The sequence below is a fragment of the Tenrec ecaudatus genome, chromosome 16 (assembly GCF_050624435.1).
Source record: "Tenrec ecaudatus isolate mTenEca1 chromosome 16, mTenEca1.hap1, whole genome shotgun sequence".
NCBI classification, from domain to species: domain Eukaryota; kingdom Metazoa; phylum Chordata; class Mammalia; order Afrosoricida; family Tenrecidae; genus Tenrec; species Tenrec ecaudatus.
In genome coordinates, this window is record NC_134545.1 from 28901777 (window position 1) to 28923817 (window position 22041).

A 22041-nucleotide genomic window follows, 5' to 3' on the forward strand; every position below is an offset into this window, starting at 1 on the left:
GCTGGGAATCAAAGGCTGGAGAAAGGCATACCAAGCAAACAGCAATTCAAAAAAAAAGTAGGGGTTGCAATGCTAATCTCGGATAAAATTGACCTCAAAATGTAAACCTTAAGAAGAGATAAGGAAGGACATTATATAATGCTCAAGGGAACTGTAGACAAAGAACCACTAAGCATTTTAAACACATATTCCCTGAACGAGAGACCCACTGAATACGTCAACCAAACACTCCAAAAGATGAAAAAAGAAATCAGTCTCAACAATTGTGGTCAGTGACTTCAATACACCACTTCACTCTCTGAGAAAGATAGATCACAGGGATAGAAATTCCTCAAGGAGGCTAGAGATCTAAACACGACAATTACACAATTTGACCTGATAGATGTTTACAGAAGTCTCCACCCAAATATGAAACAATTCACATTCTTTTCAAGCCCACATGTATATAGATTCAAAGAAAGACCACATGCTGGGGCATAAGTCAAATCTGCATCTATTTAAGCACATTGATAAATACAGAACTCTCTCTCTGACCACTGTGCCATACGGCTGGATGTCAACAAAAGGAAGATGAAGAAAACAAGAGCAAACAATTGGAGAATGAATAACTCTCTGTTGTAAAAGGAGTGTGTACTGGCTCAGATCAGAGATGAAATTAGGAAATTCCTAGAAACCAACGAGAATGAGAACATGATTTACCAAAATTATGGGACACCGCAAAGGCAGCTAAAATCAGAGGAAGTGTCAAGTAATACATGAACACATGAAAAAGGAAGAGAGAGATGATTGATATGCTGGCACACAATTTACAGCAACTAGAGCAGAGTCAACAGGACAATCCTACTAATAGCAAAAGAAAATTAATAAAAATTCGGGCAGAGATCCAGAAGTGGGAAAATATGAAAACTATGGAAAGAATTAATACTGTTAAAAGTTGGTTCTTTGAACAGCGCCAATATGGCAGAAGCACACCAGCCTATGTGATCATTTGGTGTCAAAGGATCAGGTATCAGGCATCAAAGAACAAAAAAATCATATAGTTGTAAATGAGGGTAAGTGCAGAATGGAGACTCAAAGCCCATGGGTAGGCAACTGGAAACTCCCTTATTGAAGGGCTGTGGGGAGGAGATGAACCAGACAGGGTACTGGGTAGCAATGATGAGACACATAACTTTTCTCTATCTTAAATGCTTCCTCCCCTCCACAATCATGATCCCAATTCTACCTTACAAATCTGGCTAGACCAGAGGATATACATTGGCACAGATAGCAACTGGAAACACAGGGAATCCAGAATAGATGACCCTTTCAGGACAAGTGGTGAGAGTGGCGATGCCTGGAGGGTGGAGGGAATGTGGGGTGGAAAGGGGGAAATTGATTAAAAGAATCTACGTATAACCTCCTCCCTGGGGGATGGACAACAGAGAAGGGGGGTGAGGGGAGACATCGGACAGTGTAAGATATGACAAAATAATAATAATTTATGAATTATGAAGGGTTCATAATGGAGGGGAATGGGGGAGAGGGGGTGAAAATGAGGAGCTGATATTAAGGGCTCAAGTAGAAGGCAAATGTTTTGAGAACGATGATGGCAACAAATGTTCAAATGTGCTTGACACAATGGATGTATGTATGGATTGTGATAAGAATTTTACGAGCCCCCAATAAAATGATTATAAATAAATAAATAAATAAAATTAAAATAACACACACACACACAAGTTGGTTCTTTGAAAGGGTAAACGGAATTGACAGACCTCTGGCAAATATAACCAAAGAAAGGAAGGAACAAATTTCAATAGCAAGGATAAGGCTTGAAAGAAGGGACATTACAACAGACCCTAATGAAATCATAATATTGTGATTTGTATGAGGAAAACTGCAGAACACTATTACAAGAAACCAAGAGTGACCTCAACAAATGGAAGAATATCCCATGCTCATGGATTCAAAGACTCAATATAGTAAAGATGCCAGTACTACCTAAGGCATTATATAAATTTAATGCAATCCCGATACAATTACTATCATCTTTCTTCAAAGAATTGCAAAAACTGGTTACCAACTTCATATGGAGAGGGAAGAAGCCCAGAATTAGCAAAGAACTCCTCAAGAAGGACAGAGTGGGAGGGCTTTCTTTACCTGACTTTAGCAGGTATTATACAGCCACAGTGGTCAAAACTGCATGGCATTGGTACAATGACAGATCCTCAGACCAATGGAAAAGAATGAAAACCCAGAAATAAAAGCATCAGCATACAGACAACTGATCTTTGTTAAGGGCCAAAAAAAAAAAAAAATCAAATGGGAAGTAAATGCCCTCTTCACCACGTGGTGTTGGAACAAAAATGGATATCTATCTGCAGAAATGTGAAGCAAGATCCTTATCTCACTCCATGCACAAGAATAAACTCAAGGTGGATCACAGACCTCAAGGTAAAACCCCAAATTCCTAGGGACAACAATGAGGAAATTGGGACAAACCTGAGAACTTTGGCACTATCAGAAATAGGAAGAACACAAATACAGATAAGTCACAAATTGACAAGTGGGATATACTGAATATAAAACACCTGTGCACCTTGAAAGAATTCACCAAGAGAGTAATGAGAGAGCCCACAACTGGAAAAACATCTTTGACAATGACACATCAGACAAAGGTCCTATTACTAAAATCTATATTACTCTGCTAGCTTTCAAAAAGAACAAAACAAACACTAATTGCCTACTGAGGAGGTGGTCAAAGGACTTGAACAGAAGTTTCCCAAGGGCAGAAACCCGAATGGCCAATAAACATATGAGAAAATGTTCCCGATCACTAGCCATAAGAGAAATGCAAATTAAACCAAATATGAGATACCACCCTCAAAGATAGCTCAATTCAAAAAATCAGAAAGCAACAAGTGTTGGAGGTAATGTGGTGATGTAGGAACTCTCATCCACTGCTGGTGGTTCTGTATGTATGTACTGTCACTATGGAAATTGATATGGTGATACCTAAAACTAATGGAAATCGAGATACCATTTGACCCAGCAATCCCCCTACCGGGCATACAACCCAAAGAAGTAATAAACAGACAACGACTACACATCTGTGCTCCAATGTTCATCGAAGCACAGTTCACAATTGCAAAGAACTGGAAGCAGCCTAAATGTCTATCAACTGATGAATAGATTAAAAAACTCTGGTACATAGATGCAATGGAGTAGTACACATCCCTATAAAGCAGTGATAAACGCATGAAGCACATCATCGCATGGGAAGAGTTGGAGGAAATTATGCTAAGTGAAGTAAGCCAAACAAAAAAGGACAAGTACAACATGAGTCCACCGAGGTAAGTTTAGAAAACACAGGGGCATATGGAAAAATCTGCCAAATGCAGAAATTCTTGGGGCAAGGTCCAGGCACTCTGGCAGAGGTCAGACCCAACCCAGGGATCCATATGGCAGTCAACTAAAAAGGAGGGGAAAGGTAAAGAAAAAAAAAGGAGGAGATGGATAGTGCGCCAACAGGGCATTAACGCACCCAGTGGGAGGGTATTATTCATGTTTTCACAGGGAAAGAAGGACCAGACTTCAACTTGGTGCTCCAAGACATGAATGCAACATACTGGCATGAAGCAGGGAACCAATAGAGAAGTCTGAAGGGCCGGGCCCAATCCCGACTACATGGACATCCCCGCCCCCACCCCACCCCACAATAGCCCCCCGCAGAAGAATTCACTTCAGAGGACAGAACTGAAGCTACAGCTCAGGGAGAGGGACATGTCTGATCAGAGCACACAGGAGCAAATGAAGGGGGAGGAAGAAAGAGTGGAGCACATCCTGGTCCACCAACCCTTGACAATGATATTCACGCTCAGAGCAGCCAATGTACAGAGAGGACCATAGGGCTGGCCCCACTACGAGGCCTAATGTCCCTCACTGATCCATAGCCCTACAGGGGACAACACTGGAGACACAGTGTGGGAATTGTGCCCGATCTGACACCACCACACTGAGGTGAAACACTAAGGGTGTGCAACAGAATAGTAAGGGGAAAACAGAGCGATGAAGCCCCAGGGAATACCAAAAATAGACTTTGGGACCAGGACGTGGCACCCCATCAAACTCAAGTGGAAAACACTCCTGAAGGTCAACAAACAGACCTTGAACGATTTATAAGCTTTTCTTTGTGTGTGTGTGTCGTTGATTTTGTTGTTGTTTTGTTGATTTGCTGTCTTGTTTTTTGTGCACACTATTATTTCTGCAGGTCTATCTAGATAAGATAGGCGGGATAAACTATCTGGAGGAGAAAACAATGGGACAGATGGTTCCGGGGGGACATGGGAGATGGGGAGGCAGGTGAAAGGAAGTGGGTGCTAACAAATCCAGGGACAAGGGAACAGCAAGTGATCTAAAATCGGTGGTGAGGAGGGTGTAGGAGGCCTGGTAGGGCTTAATCAAGGGCAATGTAACTGAGAGGAATTACTGAAACCCTAATGAAGGCTGAGCATGATAGTGGGATGAGAGTAAAATAAAAGGAAATAGAGGAAAGAACTAGGAGGCAAAGGGCATTTATAGAGGTGTAAATACAGGCATGTATGTATGTAAATGTATTTATATATGATGATGGGGAAATAGATCTATGTGCATATATTTATAGGTTTAGTATTAAGGTAGCAGATAGACAAGTACTCGAGTACTCCCTCAGTGCAAGAACACTTTGTTCTATTAATCTGGCAGTCTATGATGCTCGCCTTCCCGACACGATTGCTGAAGACAAAGTGGGTGCATAAGCAAATGTGGTAAAGAAAGCTGATGGTGCCAATTATTAAAAGATATAGTGTCTGGGGTCTTAAAGGTTTGAAGATAAATAAGTGGCCATCTAGCTGGGTTGCAACAAAGCCCACATGGAAGAAGCACACCAGCTGTGTGATCACGAGGTTTCTATAGGATCCGGTATCAGGCATCAAAAAACAAAAAGTCATATCGCTGTGAACGAGGGGGAGTGCAGAGTAGAGACCCAAAGCCTATCTGCAGGCAACTGGACATCCTCTAACAGAAGGGTCACAGGGAAGAGACAAGTCAGGGTGCAGAATAGCACCGATGAACCATATAACTTTCCTCTAGTTCGTTAATGCTTCTTCCTCCCCACTGTCATGAACCAATTCTACCTTACAAAACGGCTAGATGAGAGGATATACACTGGTACAGATAAGAGCTGGAAACACAGGGAATCCAGGACAGATAAACCCCTCAGGACTAATAATGAGAGTAGTGATCCCAGGAGAGTAAGGGAAAGGTAGGAGGAGAAAGGGGGAACCGATCACAACAGAAAAGTGGTTGAAGGGAGACATTGGTCAGTGTAAAACATGAAAAAATAATTTATAAACTATCAAGGGTTTGTGAGCGAGGGGAAAATATGAGGAGCTGATACCAAGGTCTCAAGTAGAAATAAAATGCTTTGAAAATGATGATAGAAACACATATACAAATGTGGTTGAGACAATGGATGGGTGTATGGATTGTGATATGAGTTGTATGAGCCCCCAGTAAAATGATTAAAAACTTAAAAAAAAAAAAAAAGAGTTACAGTTGAGGAATCTCGTAGGAGCGGTTCTACCCTGACCCAGAGGGTTGCTGTGAGTCAGAAGGGACTCAATGGCAGTGAGCTGAGTGAGACTCCTATAAAGAGCTAGAGCCTTGGAAACCACGAAGGCAGTTCTACCCTGTCTTTTAGGGTCAATCTGAGTCGTGAGACACTCAATGGCAGTGAGATTTTTTTGGTTATACAGGACATAGAGATGTACAAGAGCCAGAGAAGGAGTCCTGGCTCCTGTAGTGGTGTGATAACGTGTTGGGCTGTGATCTGCATGGTCAGCAGTTCAAAACCACCAGCAGCTCCATGGGAGGAAACACTATAAAGAGTTACAGTCTCAGAAACCCACAGGGGTCACTATGAATCAGTATCAACTTGATGGTCAAGTCGATGGCAGCAAGGATTTGTGTGTGTGTGTGTGCTCACCTCATGGTTGGTGGTTCAAATCCACCAGCTGCTCCTTGGGAGAAAGACGAGGTTGTCTGCTTCCATAAAGACGGAAACCCCGAGGGGCAGTTCTAGTCTGTCCTATTGGGTTGCTCTAGGATTTAATGGCACTGACCCTGTGGTCCTCGGGTTGCGAGGCTTCTGAAGGAGCTGGGTTTGAGCTTCGTGAGAGTACACGATGATTTTTCTGAGCAATCCCAGTGAGGCATGGGGGAGGACAGGCTCTACACTAACCCCTTCCACTGCATCCGCGTGGAAAATCTCCCCTGAGTGAGGCTGATCCCCACCCGGACCCAGGAGAAGAACACAAAATGCATTCTTACTTTTCTCACAAAACGGGGGGTCGCTGCTCCAGCTGAGGTCCCACTGGCAGGTGAGGGTGTCGCTGCCCACGATGTCATAGCCAGGGTCGCACTGGTAGGTGATCCGGGCACCACGCACGAGCTCCGTGTGAGAAGTGGTTTTCCAGCCGTTCTGAATCTCGGGCAAATCGGAGCAGGAGTCATTCCGGGACACCTCTTTAAAACAGAAACACCATTCTTAGGTGGGGAGGCAGCCTTCCAGATGGGAACCCCCTTCCCAGCAGTGCAACCTGGGGGTAAGTCTGACCTCTCCTGAGAGCGTCATCCTATTGGTTTCCCGGTGGGAGTCAGCTTCCAAAATGGCCGCCGGTGATGCTCACCTCAGGAAACCCAGACCCGCCCACGTGAAGGAAGCCTGAGCTCTGGCCTCAAGAGACGCCTGCAGAGGTGAAAGGCATCACAGCCTCCATCTTTCATGTTTTGGGACCACCTATTCGGCTGCCTCATGAGGAAGCAGCTGCCATCCGGTGAGGACCCTCCAGCAGCCCCGGGGAGACACCTGAGTGAAGAGGAACTGAGGCCTCCAGCCACAGTCACCTTGGGCGAGCCAGCTTGCAAGTGGCTCCTGCAGCCCCAGGCAAGCTTCAGCTAATAAGACTGGTACCCTAGCTGCCATCTTCTGCAACCTCATACAAAACTCTGAATTGAAGCCCCCAGCTAGTGCTGCTCTTGACTTCCCGACCCCCGGGAACTGTGAGGTGAGGCAGTAAGCATTCATTGCTAGCGTGGGTGGCCCTATGCCTGGTGGATTATGCACTGGGGTGCCAACCACAAGACAGCAGCTGCTCCTGGGGAGAATGAGGAGGCTTTCTGATCGGGTAAAGAGTTACGGTCTCAGAACCCACAGGGGCGGTTCTACTGTGTCCTGCAGGCTGCTCTGAGTCGGCAACGACTCGATGGCAGTGAGTTTGTTTGTGGATGTTGGCCACTAACCAGCACGGATACATGCAGACAACGTGCAAACCTATGGGGTTGGTGAATTAGGATCAAGCCTTCACTATAAAACGAAAAGCCAATGGGTGGTGTATACTTTAAATGACATTGCCTATCTCAGTGCAAAGTGACCGCACTCCAATTCCAGGAAATGCCTCAGACCTTCTTTTTGCTTTCTCCCTTAATCACACACAGAGCGAATTATCCCCGACTTCCTCTGGAACAACCCTATCCTCCCCCGCCCCCCCCCCCCCCCCGCCGCCTCCCACAAAGCCCCATGACTAAGGTAGCAGCCCCAAAGCCCACTATTCCTATCTTCTTGCTGTAGGGTGCCCACGGCACAGCGTTTACAGAGAGAGCTAATTATGTCTCATAATTAATTTGCAGCGTTTATGTGCTTCTGGGGAGCGCGAAGCACCCCGTGGTCGCTGGGAAAGTCATCCTGAGAAATAAGCGATGGCTTTTCCCGGGATTTCATCATGCGTTTATTTGGGAAAGGACGTCTCGTGGGTGTCTGCGAGAAGGAGAAGGGAGAGGGAAATGGTTTCCAGAATTGCTTGGTGGGGAACACGCGCCTCTGCTTTTAGGCCTTTGACTAATCAGCTGGGTCCTGGATTTGGGTCACAGCTGCAAATGCTCAGACTATGGATGCAATGAGGGCAGCAAGCAGGTATGGGGTCGGCCTGGTGCCAAAGGCTGTGATCTGAGCAAAGCCTGACTTTTCTGGGTGAAACTGGACACACCCGGGGGCGCACACTCTCCCTGGGGCTCCTGTCCCCTCGGTGACACCTGACACCTTTATACCTGTGAACACTGCCACCGTGGGGAGCAGAGCCATGCTTCAAACCTTGGCCCCGCTACTTACAGATTGGGTGGCCTTAGCAGCGACACCACTGGGCCTTCCTGTTCATTAGGTCCCAGATCCCACCTCCAGAGAGGATGATTCAGGACCCTGCACGGAGGTCAGGCACCTTAGGTGGCCCAGCCACTATGGAGTCTCACCCTCCATGGGCCCTTCTTAGCTCTTCTGAGCTAAGTACTCTTCTGAGTACTGTCCTAGGAATCCAGAGACTGCAATTCCCACCCTGGCTCTTTCTTTAAGAAATGGTGCGACTCCACGAAGATCAATGAATTACTCTGTGTCTGCCCAGAGAGTTTTCCATCGCCAGGCCTTGCTTCCGAGGTGCTATGGGGTAAGCTCGAACCCGCAACCTTTTGATGGACAGCCGAATGTGCTGACTGATTAGACCAGCCCAGACTCCTCTGAACAGGTTGTCGCCAGCAACTTTTTGGCATCAAAATGAAATATCCACGTGCCAGCGCAGTGTAATCAGCTGTGTCCCTGTAACAGAAACGTGGGCAGAAGTGTTCTCACTCTGTCTCTTTGCTGTGCGAAGTGGACCGGCTGCGCTTCCCTGGGAGGGTTCTCTGTGATCTTGTCTTGCCTCTTCTGCCGCATCAGCACCCTCTGATTCCTCTCTACAGCACGCCCCCCTTCCCATTTTCATAACCACCATCACCTCTTTCTTACGCCCCAGTGCCCAGTACAAGGTCTCGGCATCAAGCCCAGAGGAAGGTGTCAAGCCTTCTGTGAACCCAGCTCTCTGGAGAATCGAGTGAGTACATCCAAAGAGAAGATAAACAATGCACGCAGAGAGCTTGTCAACTTTAAATTGCAGGAGAAATATAAGCTCCACGTTCAATGAACGAGAACAGCCCCTCTTCACGATGCCACTGAGCTATATGCAGTGGCCCGACTTTCTGATTAACCTTGAGCAGCCTTGAAGAGGCAGACTTGGGCTATCAAGCTAAGTGCGGTTTTGGAAGAGCTACTGAACTGAAGAAGACAAATGAGCAAGCCAGTGATCTCATCCTTCAATGGGGATGGAGGGAGAGTCAGAGGAGAGAGACGGAAGCCAAGTCATGAGAACATCTCCCTCAGAAGACAGCTGACACTGGAGGCCCCCTGCCTGGGCAGCCTACATGGGCCATCTTCAATGTCCCAGGGCATTGCGCATTACAGATTGGCAGTCTATGGGAAGAAGCAGCAATAACAGCTTGGAAATATTCAGTAGCACAACGAAGGCATAAAAGGGCCCTTGAGAAGCATAAACAAAGATGATCAATACGTGTGTTAGCCTCTCTGAGAGGCAGATGCACAGCCGTGATTGATGGAAAATATGTTCGTTGAAAGAATGAAGCAAAAGAGCTTGTCGGAGCATGCACGGAGCTCCTCTGTACAGTCAGAGGTCAGGGGAAGGGCTGTAAGCAGGTGGTGCACAGAAGACAAGTGCATCAAGGGGAAGGGCGATTCTTCAAGTCAAGAAGAAGAAAGAACCAAAGACACAGAGTCTTGCCTCAGCCAGAAGGAATTTGGCAGAATGGAGCCTCCTTTGACCACTTCATTCTGGAGTTCACAATGCCAAATGACTCCTTGAAAGGCATAAGGATGGCCCCGAACTGCTGACCCAAACATGCTCATTGAGGGCTTGAGGATGGCCAAAGAAGTTAGGTCTTAGGTTTGTCTCCCAGGGATGCTGTCACTGAGTGGGTGGTCTAAAACAACGGAGGTTTATGATCTTATCATCCTGGAGGCTGGGAGTTCAAGACCAGGATGTCATGTGTTGGTGTTGATTCCTCCTGAGGCTCTGAGCAAGGCTCTGTTTTAGGTATCCCTCATAGCTTCTGATGATAATTGGGGTTCCGTGGTACACATTGATCACCCGAATCTCTGCTTCTGTCTTCATAGGGCATCTTCTCATCTCTACCCTTCTGTCTCTTCTCTTTTCTAAGCCAGGACACCATTCATATTGGGGGAGCAATATGTCCTCATTGTACTTCCTTATGACCTCATGTCACCCCAGTTGATAACATCTTCAAAGACCTGATTTCCAAACAAGGTAACATTCATAGATGTGGGAAGTTAGGACTTAAACATATCTTTTTTGGGGGGGACACAATTCAATAATGCGGTTATTGTTAGATGCTATTGGGTAGGATCTAAGGCCTAGTGAGCCCCTGTACAACAGCCCAGAGATGCTCCATCCTCAACATTGTTGTTCTGTTTGAGCCCATAGTTGCAGACACTTGGTCAGTTCATCTCATTGAGGGTCTCCCGCTCTCTCACTGATTTTCTACTTTATCAAGCATGAGGTCTGTGGTGGTTAGATCCTATGTCAACTTGTACCTGGATGAAAATCTAGGGGTGGAATCCAACCTATCAATCAGGTCACAGCCTGATAATGAGTCCTTGGATGTGTGACCTATTTGATAAGACCGACACTGGGGGGACACCCCCTCCACCCAACCACTCGCCATCCCTCTTGCCCTTCACCTTCCTCCTTTCCTGGATTCTGTGTCTGCCTCCAGGGGTGGTTTCATGTGGGTTGATGAAGCTGGGAATGGTCCTTGCCCTGCTTTGTTCCCACTGACCTTGGATCCATGTGCACCCACCAGCCTGCATCCTGTTTTACCTTTATGCATCATTGGCCTGCATGGACGTGAGTCTGAACAGGGCTCCGGCTAGCATTTGGCCTAAGGACTTGAGTTGGACTGGGCTCGGATGTCTTCTTGGTATAGAACAGTGATTCTCAACCTTCCTAAGGCCATGATCCTTTAATACAGTTCCTCATGTTGTGGTAACCCCCAACCATACAATTATTTTTGTTGCTACTTCATAACTAATTTTGCTACTGTTATGAATTGTAATGTAAATATCTGATAATGCAGGATGTATTTTCACTGTTACAAATTGAACATCATTAAACATAATTAAAGCATAGTGATTAATCACAAAACAAGATGTAATTATATATTGTGAACTATTTATGTGTTTTCTGATGGTTTTAGGCGACCCCCGTGAAAGAGTCATTCAACCCCCAAAGGGGTCATGAACCACAGGTTGAAAACCACTTGTGTAGAATGACTTCCTGGTAGAAAGCTCTTTCTTACAGGTAGATGCGTGTCACTGGGTTTGTTTCTCCACTCATGTCAGCCTCCCACATTTTCAGGGACTGGTTTCTCCCGATAACATGTCTGAAGTATGTGAGACAGCCTCGCCATCCTCACTTTTGAGGACTATTCTGGCTGTCCTTCCTCCGTGACCGATTGGGTTGTTCTGGCAGCTCATAAGACCTTCAGTATTCTTCGACAACACCATCACCTAAATGCGCCAATCCTTTGGCATCACCCATCGCCTCCTGAGGGCAACCTCGGGAAGCAGGTTGCATCGTTCCCATTTTACATATGACAGAAGGGAGGCTCAGAGAGGTCCAGTGACTGCCCCAAGGTCTGCATCACATTGAGAGCAATCTTGGGGCTCCAGCTCTGGTCAATCCTGATGAAAAAGCCCAAGTTGTTCAAAACCACATGCCCACACTTGCACGTGTGGGCATACAAAGTACCTGTTTTTAACTTTCATTGCTTAAAGGGCATGCAGCAGAGTAAACGCACACCAACCCCACAGTTTCCACTGGTGCCGCCCGGCGACTCTGATGACATTCTGTGAGCTGTGCACACATCTCAGCCTCCTTTTCTGAGTTGCCCCTCTCCCACAAACGCACACTCACCTAGGATTCCTATCTAAGCTTTCCAGTTGCCATTGGCAACGGGATCCCATTTAGACCATTCTTTAAAAGGGCACGGTGCTCAAGGTAAACACTGTTGACTCATTGTATGAAAGGCCTGAAAATGAACAAAATGCCCAGCCCAAGTGTGTACATGTGCTGAGCCAGTACCACACAGTCCCGCTGTGCACCCACAAACTCTAGACAGTCAGATTGGTGTGGGACCATTTTCACCTGAATCCCAAACACCAAGAAACACAAACAAACAGACAAACAAACATGCAGACACTGACGAGGTGAGACACTTACCTATATAGTTCATGATAAATCCCTGGCCCTTCCCAAAGATGAGGCCAGCTGGGTCCGAGTGGAATTGGATGGTTAGGTCTGGCGTGGAGGAGTACAGCTTCTGGGGACCACTGTTTCCAAGGTACTGGCCCAAGATGTGCGGCATGACTCCGTCGCCGTCATAAATGGTCAAGATGTCACTGTTACTCAGGTTCAGGCTGGGAGGGCAAAGAGAAGTTGTGGGAAGCCAGGGGTTAGCAAGGCATGGGAATTCAAGCAGCCTTTCATTTACTAACATTCTTTTCAGGTACCACAGGTTTCTGAAGACCCACGATGTGCCACACTTCAGGCCAGGAACCAGGGGGTGGCGTGGGGCGGCAAGTGAGAGTAAACCATGCATGTGAGCGTGGCTGTTCGGTTGGCCCTCTGGGCCTGCAGGCTGCATGCAGGTGTGTGATGGAGTGAGATTATTCATTTATTAACTCACAGAAAGAGAAGATTAAATCTTAAATAGGACAAGAACAGGACAACCACAGAGACACATCATCCGGAGGAGGGAGACCAATAGACTGAGGTCATAAGGGTGTCTAGGAGTTTGCCAGGACTCAGAGCTTTCAGAAGGACATGGGAGACCAGCAAAGACTGTCACATCAACAGGGCTGGCAGTGGATCAATGCAACAGTGACTAGAGGCACTGAGGGACGTTTATGGAATCCTCTTCTCTGCATTGTACACTCACCATGAACAGTAACCCCTGTGAAAAATTGTATTTATTTTTCTCTTGTTAGTAAGTATCCGATTCTCTCATGATTCCACTTTTTTTCTGAGAACTTTTCTGAAGCCCCCCACCCCATGTGTGCCAATGCACCTGTTTCTACAGGTGCAATTTGATGACCTGGATGACATTCTTAGAGCCAGGTAACTGCCCTCACGCTCCTTCCCCAATCAACATGAACTCACTGTCCTCTGGAGCTCCTCTCTAGTCCTTTCCAAGGTGTTCTTGTCACTTTGGTCCCAGGGAGCTAGTTCTTTAAACAGCACAAGTCTCAAGGCAGACGGTTAAGACAAAAACTCATCTCAGCTCAACTCCCAACTCATTGCCATCGACTTAATTTAGAGTCAACAACACAGTGGCCTGGTGGTTACATATTGGGCTTCTCATCACACGGTCAGCAGTTTGAAACTACCAGCCTATCTATTGGAGAAAGACGAGGTTTTCTACTCCTATAAGAGTCACGGTCTTGGAAACCCACAGGGGCAGTTCTACCCTGTCCTTATACGATCACTTTGAGTCAGAATCAACTCGATGGTGGTGAAGAGTTAGTGGATTTGGTTTTATTGTTTGGTTTTAAGACGACTTTAGGGGATAGTTTGCTAGAAGTTTTTTTTTTTAATTTTTTTATTTTAACAATTTATTGGGGCTAGTTTGCTAGAAGTTTTAAAGCATATTTCAGGGTAACAGTTTCAGGCCTTCCTCCAACCTCATGACTTCAGGAGGTCTGGAGTCTGAAAATTTGAAATTCTGTTCTGCAGCCCCCCTCTTTTGATCAGGATTCTTCTATAGAATCTTTGAACAAAATGTTAGTACTGGTAGCTGGGTACCATCTAGTTCTTCTGGTCTCATGCGAAGGAAGTAGTTAGTTATTCATGGAAGTAATGAATCATATATTCTTTCAGGAATCGCAGACAGTTGTTACATGTTGGCTCTGAGATATCTGCTAGGAGTATTCCAAAGCGCGCGTGCTCTCTCTCTCTCTTTAAAATGCAGAACTCACTGGTTGATTGCTAACAACAACATGCATGTGAATCTAGGACAAAAAGACCCAGAATGTTCCTTAGACTTTGTCTCCTGAACTTTGGACAGATTGTTGGAGAGACCAGTCCCTGGAGAAGGACATCATGCTTGGTAAAGTAGAGGGGCAGTGGAGACCCTCAATGAGATAGACTGACCCAGTGGCTGCAGCAGTGGGTTCAAGCAATACCTGAGGATGACATAGGATGGGGCAATGTTTCTTTCTGTTATACAATGGGTCACTAAGAGTTTGAGACAACTTGATCGCATCCTAATGAGGGATTTGTCTGGGTTATCCACTACGTTTAAGGCGTGGGCACGAGAGAGGAACCTGATTTATCAAATAGCTGGAGCTAGCTATCATCATTCACAGCATTAAAGGATGACACGTCTTCACGCCTCAGAATGCAAGAAAATACCTCAAGATAAAATATTTGGACTCTAGCAGGCAGTTAATAATTCAGAAAGCACGTCAGTATGCCACAGAGTCATGTGGCATGGCAGTCTTGCTGCAAAAGCAGGTTTCTGGTTGAAAGAACCGCAGATTTGGCTATAGTTGCGGCAGCCAATTATTAACCTGAGCTAGTTTCTCCAGTCTCCTTCTCCTCTCCTTGTCTTCAGCCTTGAGCACCTACTACGTGCTGGGGCGGCACTACCCCAGGAAGGTAAATATGATGCAAGGAGTCCCACAGGAGCAGAGATTTAGAAATTCCTCTGATCCTAGCACCAGAAGCCACTGGGCCAACCCTGTGCCTTCCCATCTCCAGGGAAGGTGCTCCAACCAATCCCTGGATCCTAGGACTTTGAAGCAGCCCAAATAGTGAGGCACTCACCAAAACTCAGCCCGAGGCACCTTAGAAGGCAGCCCTGGTGACCTGCTTCTGACGGCTCACAGCCTTAGAATCACTGTGGTGCAGAAGGGCTGCGGGAACCCCCATAACCATGACCTTTAGTGACCCCGCAGGCCTGGGACTGAACTCCTCTTCTGTGGTAGAATCATCAACCATTTGAGATCCCAAGGGCACACTAGCTACCCAAGGACAGGGGTTGGGAGGGTCAGGGAAGAAGAGGGAACGGTGACAAGGAACACAGGGAGGGGTGGGATGAGTGGTGTTACCTTGAGGCGACTGCAATGGATGAGATAAAACAAAATGTGTATGATATTTGAATGGGAAATGGATGATCTGCTCTGTAAGCCTTCAGCCAATTCACAATGACAAGATAAAACAAAACAAAACCTTGTGTGTGTGTGTGTGTGTGTGTGAGAGAGAGAGAGAGAGAGAGAGAGAGAGAGAGAGAGAGAGAGAGAGAGAGAGAAGAGAGAGAGAGAAGAGGGAGAGAAATGAGATATTACAACCTTGAATATGCTTGTGGTTTCCCCCATCAGATCTAAACACTGGTTGAATGGCTTCCAAAGGAGGAAAGGTAACATTGAAACTGACTTCAATGCTTTTGTAGTAAGTGGACTGGTTATAAACTAACCAACCAACCAACCAACCAACCAAGCAACCAACCAAATCAGCCAATCAACCAATCAACCAACCAACCAACCCACCCCCTATGGAGTGGTTCTGCTCACACACATGGGGTCAATACGCTTTGAAACCATCACTGTGGCACCTAACAACAATGACGACAAACCAGGGCTTGTGGCAGGAATTACAATCAATGCCAGTGCACATTGGGGCAGATAAACAAAGGAGGAAGAAAAATCAAAGCAGTGAGAATACAGTGAAAAGTAGGGAGAGAGCTCATGACCCCATGCTCCTCATGCCCGGGGCCTGTTGGACAGTCCTGTTGTTGGACAGTCCTGTTGTTGGACAGTCCTGTAGGGCCCAGAAAGCACAGGGATCAGAGAGCCACACCAAGCTGCCCAGAGTCTCTGGGGGGGGGGGGTTGAAGGTTTGAATCCACGTGGAAACACCTCAGAAGGGGTTCTATTTCTGAAAAATCAGCCAATGAACACATCATAGAGCCCAGTTTGACTGGGATACACATGGGGTTGTCATGAGCCAGAGTCACTTGGATGGCATCCTGCGAGGGGTTAGAGACATTGAGAGGCTTCAAACCTGGGAATAGTGACCCAGAAACCCACTGCTGCAGGAGAGGTGCACCAGGAAATGGCTTTGAGTGGCATTCCTAGAGTGGATGTGAGCTGACCACAGCCTTCCCCAAATAGCTCTGGTCATGCCCCTGAGCAGTGCTGGCCAGGCGTCTCTCTGCTGCATGTCCCAGGGCATGGGTGGGTGGGTGGGGCCTCTGAGGGTAAGAATCAGAAAAACACAGGTCGGAAGGGCAGAGGCACTGAGAAGTTTTGCTTCTGGAACACAGGGGGTGATTTTATTCATCACAATATCTGCCATCTCTTTCTCCCACAATTGCTCACGCGAAGCTCATCCAAATGGGTGATTTAGAAGGATTGACACTGCCTCTAGAATTTCCATATGGAGCCCTAGTGGAACAGCAAGTAAGGGATCAGATTATAACCTAAAGGTTTGAACCCACTGTTGGCTCCATGGGGGAAAATCCTGTTGATCTGCTCCTCTAAAGATGACTGCCGGGACCCGACAGGGTAGCCAGGTGCACTCTGTCCACGCAGTCCCTATGAGCTGAAGTTGACTTGGTGGTACTTAAAAACAACAAGCTCTATGGTCACTGGTGGGGGCTAGGGGAGGGGTGGGAGGGAGTGTGTGCCATGGTTGACATGCTCAGCAGCAAACTGAAAGGTTGGAAGGTGCCTTGGGAAAAGGCCTGGCGGTCTTCCAAAGAGCCAGCTCTTGTGAAGTGCTACCATTCTCCTGGAACGCACACGAGGTGCCAGGAACCAGAATCTATTCAGTAGCAGATGGAATTTATAATCTCCATCAGTTTTCCCTAACCCCATCCCGCAAACTGCCTCTCTGTTTAAAAGCCGGTCTGCTTAATGTATATACGTGGCTCCGTCAACTCTCTGCCAGCTTCCAGCTAGACAAACCAAGACCAACCTCATGGCCATTGAGTTGGTTCTGATTTCTCATGACCCTGTAGGTAAGCATACAACTGCCTCTGTGGGCTTCCCAGGCTGCATATCTTTGCAGAGCTGTCTACCAGCTAGGTAGGACCTCGTAAGCAGCAGGTGTTGGAATACTGGGACTCCCACTTTTTATGGTACATAGTTGGCTCTCAACAAATACTCTAGTCCTGAGAGGCTGCAGATGGAGGTGCTGACCCCAGCTCTTGATTCATGGTAGAGCAGAGCCTCTTGAGTTGTGAGGCCATGAACACATCCATTGCTCTCGAGAGTGGACATTAGTGTGTAACCTGAGAGAATTCCCCAAGCCGACCCCATCGTTGGCCTGCTGGACACAGTGGGTTATAAACAGTGCATGGCTTTGCTTTATTATTCATTTAAAGGGTCTAAGCGCAGCCTAAGCTACGTCCAGGGTGCACATAGCTTTCCTTTAAAATTCTGAGCACAGTTCTTTGTTCTCCGCCAACTATGAAGGAGCAGGGAGCTCCAAAGAGAACCTTATCTTGGATGTCAAGATGTCTTGGTCAGATTCTCAGAGCCCTCTTGGAGAGCATGCCTTTCTGATGTGCCAGGGCTCTATTAACTGGGCTGAATACTTTCTGTCAAGGGCAGGGTACTGGTACTTCAGGGGTAGAATTCCTGCTTTCCAGGTGGGAGATTCCCAGTCAAGTCACTGAAGGGATTTTAGCGGAGCTTCCAGACTAAAATGGACTCAGAAGAGAAGCCTGGCGATTACTTATGGAAATCAATCCATGGGGCCCTACAAATTGCCACACTACAACCTGTGACCCATCTGGGGATAGTGCCTGAGAATGCTGAGAGCTGGGGGCATACCATAGGCATTTAATGACAGCCAGAGCCTGGCATGGACTGGGAATGACGTCAAGCATGCAGAAGATCTGGGGCCCAATTCTAGTGCTATGTTTAACACCTGAGCAAGTCTGGTCAAGCCACTGAAGCACTGTGATCCCATTTCTTTGTCTGTAAAAGGACTCTCACCACCATCACGATTGCCACCACCACCACCACCACCATCACCACCACCTCCACCACCATCATCAGCATCATAACCACCACCACCACCAGCATCATCACCACCACCATCAGCATTATCACCACTACCACCTCCACTACCACCACCACCTCCATCACCACCACCATCACCACCACCATCAGCATTATCACCACCACCACCTCCACTACCACCATCACCACCACCTCCACCTCCACCACCACCTCCACCACCACCTCCACCACCTCCATCACTATCACCACCACCACCACCACCACCATCTCCATCACCACCACCACCACCACCACCACCACCATCACCACCACCATCATCACCACCACCACCACTACCACCACCTCCACCACCACCACCACCACCACCACCACCACCACCACCTCCACCATCTCCATCACCACCACCACCACCACCACCACCATCTCCATCACCACCACCACCATCACCACCATCACCACCACCATCATCACTACCACCACCACTACCACCACCACCACCACCACCACCACCACCATCACCACCATCATCACTGTTACCACCACCACCACATCACCATCATCACTATCACCACCACATCACCGTCATCACTATCACCATCACCACCACTATCACCGTCATCACCATCACCATCACTGTTACCACCACCACCATCATCACCATCACCATTCCTCTCTTTTTTGTGAATACCAAATGACATTAGGTGACATGCCAGTGGCTCTTATCTGGGCCCATTTTGCCTCCCATCCCAGGAGACATTTGGCAATGCCTGAAGACTATTTTGGCTGCTACAGCTGGAAGGATGCTACTGGTCTCTAGTGGGCCAAGGCCAGGGATGTTACCAAGTATCCCATAATGCCCAGAACAGCTCCTCAGCCTCCTTCCCTGAGAAAACTTTAACAATCTGGTCCAAACTGTCCAGAGACACCTGTTTTACTGAGAAAAAAAGAGCTGAGCTGAGGAAATGGCACCCTTGGGGTCCTGGTGGTGTAATGGGCTACTACTGGGCTGCTAACTGAAGGGTCAGCAGTTTGAAACCACCAGTCACTCCGTGAGAGAAAGATGAGGCTTTCTACTCCCATAAAGATGTACAGCCCTGGAAGCCTACAGGGGCAGTTTCGCTCCCTCCGATAGGGTCCCTGTGAGTTGGAATTGACTCAATGACAGTGAGTTGGAATTTTATCTGTTTCCTTGAAGATGTTCTCACCGCATTTAGATCATTGGAGTGAACGACAAAGTGCCGAGACTGGGGAGTACCTTGCCCTGTACACACTGCAGGCGGTGCGAGACCATTAAGGGCAACTTGGCTCGTGGTCCTGCCTTTCAGCAGAGGCTCCCCAAGCTGAGGACCAGGCAAAAGGTACTGGCCATTCCTGCTTTCTACAAGCAGAAGCTGGGCCAGTGAATGATGCTGGGATCCTCAGCAGCAGACTTGAAGCCAGCAGAAGGCCATCCCTGCCAGAACTGGGGTTAGGGAAGGTTCCATTCCGGGCACAGGGCTCAGTCTCGGAACACTGGTGTAGAGGACATCTTGGGGGAGAGGAAGCAGGGGGTACATATCCTCTAACTCTGTTATCCTCCCATCGGTTGAAGATCGCTTTCAGTTGTGCTGAATCTTCAGCACGTCTGGTCTCCCCAGAGGGAACCCGAGAGAGAGCCTTCCGATGTAGAAGCACCCAGTGTACGCCGCGGATCAGGCACCAACATACTTGTTACTAGCCTCTCTGCAGTTTTTCTGGCTTGAGCCTAAGTCCCAGCTCTGGTTCATACAAGAGCAGCTGGAGAATGTTCTGAAACTGCTGAAGAGGCTGCTGGGCTGTTGGGAATGCTGACACTGTGGGAAGAGAAGAGATTGAAATTGTCTAGGATTTCACCTTGCTTGCACTGGCCCTGGAAGCAGCCGTCAAGAGAGCAAACAGTGTACTGAACTGGGTGCTGCAATACACCTGCGGCACGGGGACCTCTTTAAAGTGGCAAAGAGCAAGGATGTCACTTTGAGGACTAAGATGTGCCTGACTCAAGCCAGGGTATTTCCCACTGCTTCATGTACAGGTGAGGGTTGGCCATTGAATCGGGAAGACCAAAGAAGAATTGATGCCTTTGAATGATAGCGCTGTGGAAGAATAATGAAAACACCATGAACGGCCAGAAGAACAAATCCATCTGTCTTGGAAGAAGTACAGAGTGCTTAGACATGAGGATGGAGACACTTGGTCTCACATACTTTGGCCATGCTACCAGGAGAGCCCAGTCCTTGGAAAAGGACCTGATGCTTGGTAAGGGGGAGGGCAGGGAGACAGAGGAAGCCTCTGGACTGCAACATAATTGGGAGGATGACACAGGAGCGGGTGGTGATTTGTTCTGTTGTATAAAGGGTTGTTATGTGTTGCACCCAACTCGACGGAACCTTACAACAACACGGGGAAGGGAGAAGATGTTTCCTTCACCTTAATGTCAGTGTGAAGGGCTTCAAAGGAACTCTGAGTGACCTGCCAAGTGTCTCTGGGAGCTCGGGGAGGAGTGAGTTGGTGCCCACCCACAGAAGAGCAAAGGGATGCCATGGCTGGAGCTGTGTCCTGGCCGGGTGCAGATCAGAGAGACAGAGAAGCAGAGCGAACCGCCCCTCCCTGATGCGGTGGGACGACAGTTCCTCAGGGTCTGACAATGGCAGCCAGTGGTAGGACTCAGACCGTGCCTGGAAGGGTCACCGAGCCGTAGGGTTACAAGACGAACCAGGGCTCAGCTGGATCAGAAGGCCTGTGAAAGGCAAGGTTTTGTCCTAAGCAGCAATGTGACAGGCGACTTGTGTGTGAGGTCCCTGGGTGGCTGAGATGGTGAGCGCTTGACTAACCTGGACACTGGAGACGAGACGATGCCTTTGGGTTCTGGTGTTAGTGAAGCATACTGACTATCTTGTGGACTGGCAGAAGAATGGACAGATGGACGGATGGCCAGATCCATCTTGGAGGAAGCACAGCCAGAACGCTGGGCTTAGAAGAAGGTGAGTGAGACTTGGACTCACATATTTTGGACAAGTGACCAAGAGGGATCTGTCCCTGGAGAAGGACACCATCCTTTGCAAAGTAGGGGTGCAGTGAAAAGGAGGACCCCCCCCCAAGAGATGGATTGACACAGTGGCTGCAGCAGTGAGTTCAAGCATAGGATGGCGTGAGGATGGCACAGTGTCCCCGTCGGTCGTGCATGGCATCACACTATGGGTTGGACCGGACTCCATGGCATGTAACAATGATTTGAAAGGGGGTATGTTGAACACCTGCAGCCGTCCTGCAGAACAAAGGCCTGGAAAACGGAATTCACAAAGTCGACAGCCAAGGAAGTTCTGTGGAGCAGTCGGGTTGTGGGACACATGGGCCACCCTGACTTGGCATTGACTCACAGCAGAGGAATTTGGGTGGGTGTGTGAAGAAGAGGTGAGAGAAAGAACAAAGGTAGTCTTGGCCGCATGTTCTACATCCACTTTTTTTGATAGCTCAGATCCAAGCGCATCTGCAAATGTTGGCCATCTAACATTGTTTCCAGTTGAAAGATTTCTCTGGCCCTCCCAGCTGTATGAGCACACGAGGTGCACCCAGCGTTCCCAGCACATGGCTGTCCTGAGGCGCTGAAGAGCAGAGCAGTCACGGCAGGGAGACTGGCCACAGGGCAGAGTGGGGCTTTCTGCGGAGGTCTGGAGTGAGATGCCAGCTCAGAGGCAAGCGGGCAATGAGTAATCGGTGTGGCTGTTGTACACCATGGCAAACGGGAGATAGAGAGAAGCAGGCAGCCAGGGGAGTTTGATCTCACTGGAACTGGATGTAGGGGGAATTCCACAGAAAAACTGCTCCCCAAGGACCGCTCCTGCTTGAGTCAGCCCCTCATAGAGGTCTACAGAGAAGGCTTTCCACAGGAGAGCCCGCGGGGCAGGGTCACCCACTATAGTCCACCCCTTTCCACGCAGTATGCTCTGTTACTTGGATGTGGTCATATGTCTTCAGGCTGTCCAAGACCATATCCCTTCTGAGTTATAAAGAGAGGAGAT

The 22041-nt window shown here is 48.0% G+C and overlaps 1 protein-coding gene across 1 annotated transcript in view; it reads right to left on the bottom strand.

The window, feature by feature from the left end:
- The window catches only part of SEZ6L (seizure related 6 homolog like), an 87610-nt gene that overhangs the window by 27474 nt on the left and 38095 nt on the right, over nucleotides 1-22041 (bottom strand). Inside the window, exons 9-10 of the mRNA XM_075533415.1 lie at nucleotides 12198-12394; nucleotides 6352-6546 (exon numbers count right to left, since the gene is read on the bottom strand). Coding sequence (XP_075389530.1) covers nucleotides 6352-6546; nucleotides 12198-12394 — 392 coding nt within the window. The remainder of the gene's footprint in view (nucleotides 1-6351; nucleotides 6547-12197; nucleotides 12395-22041) is intronic.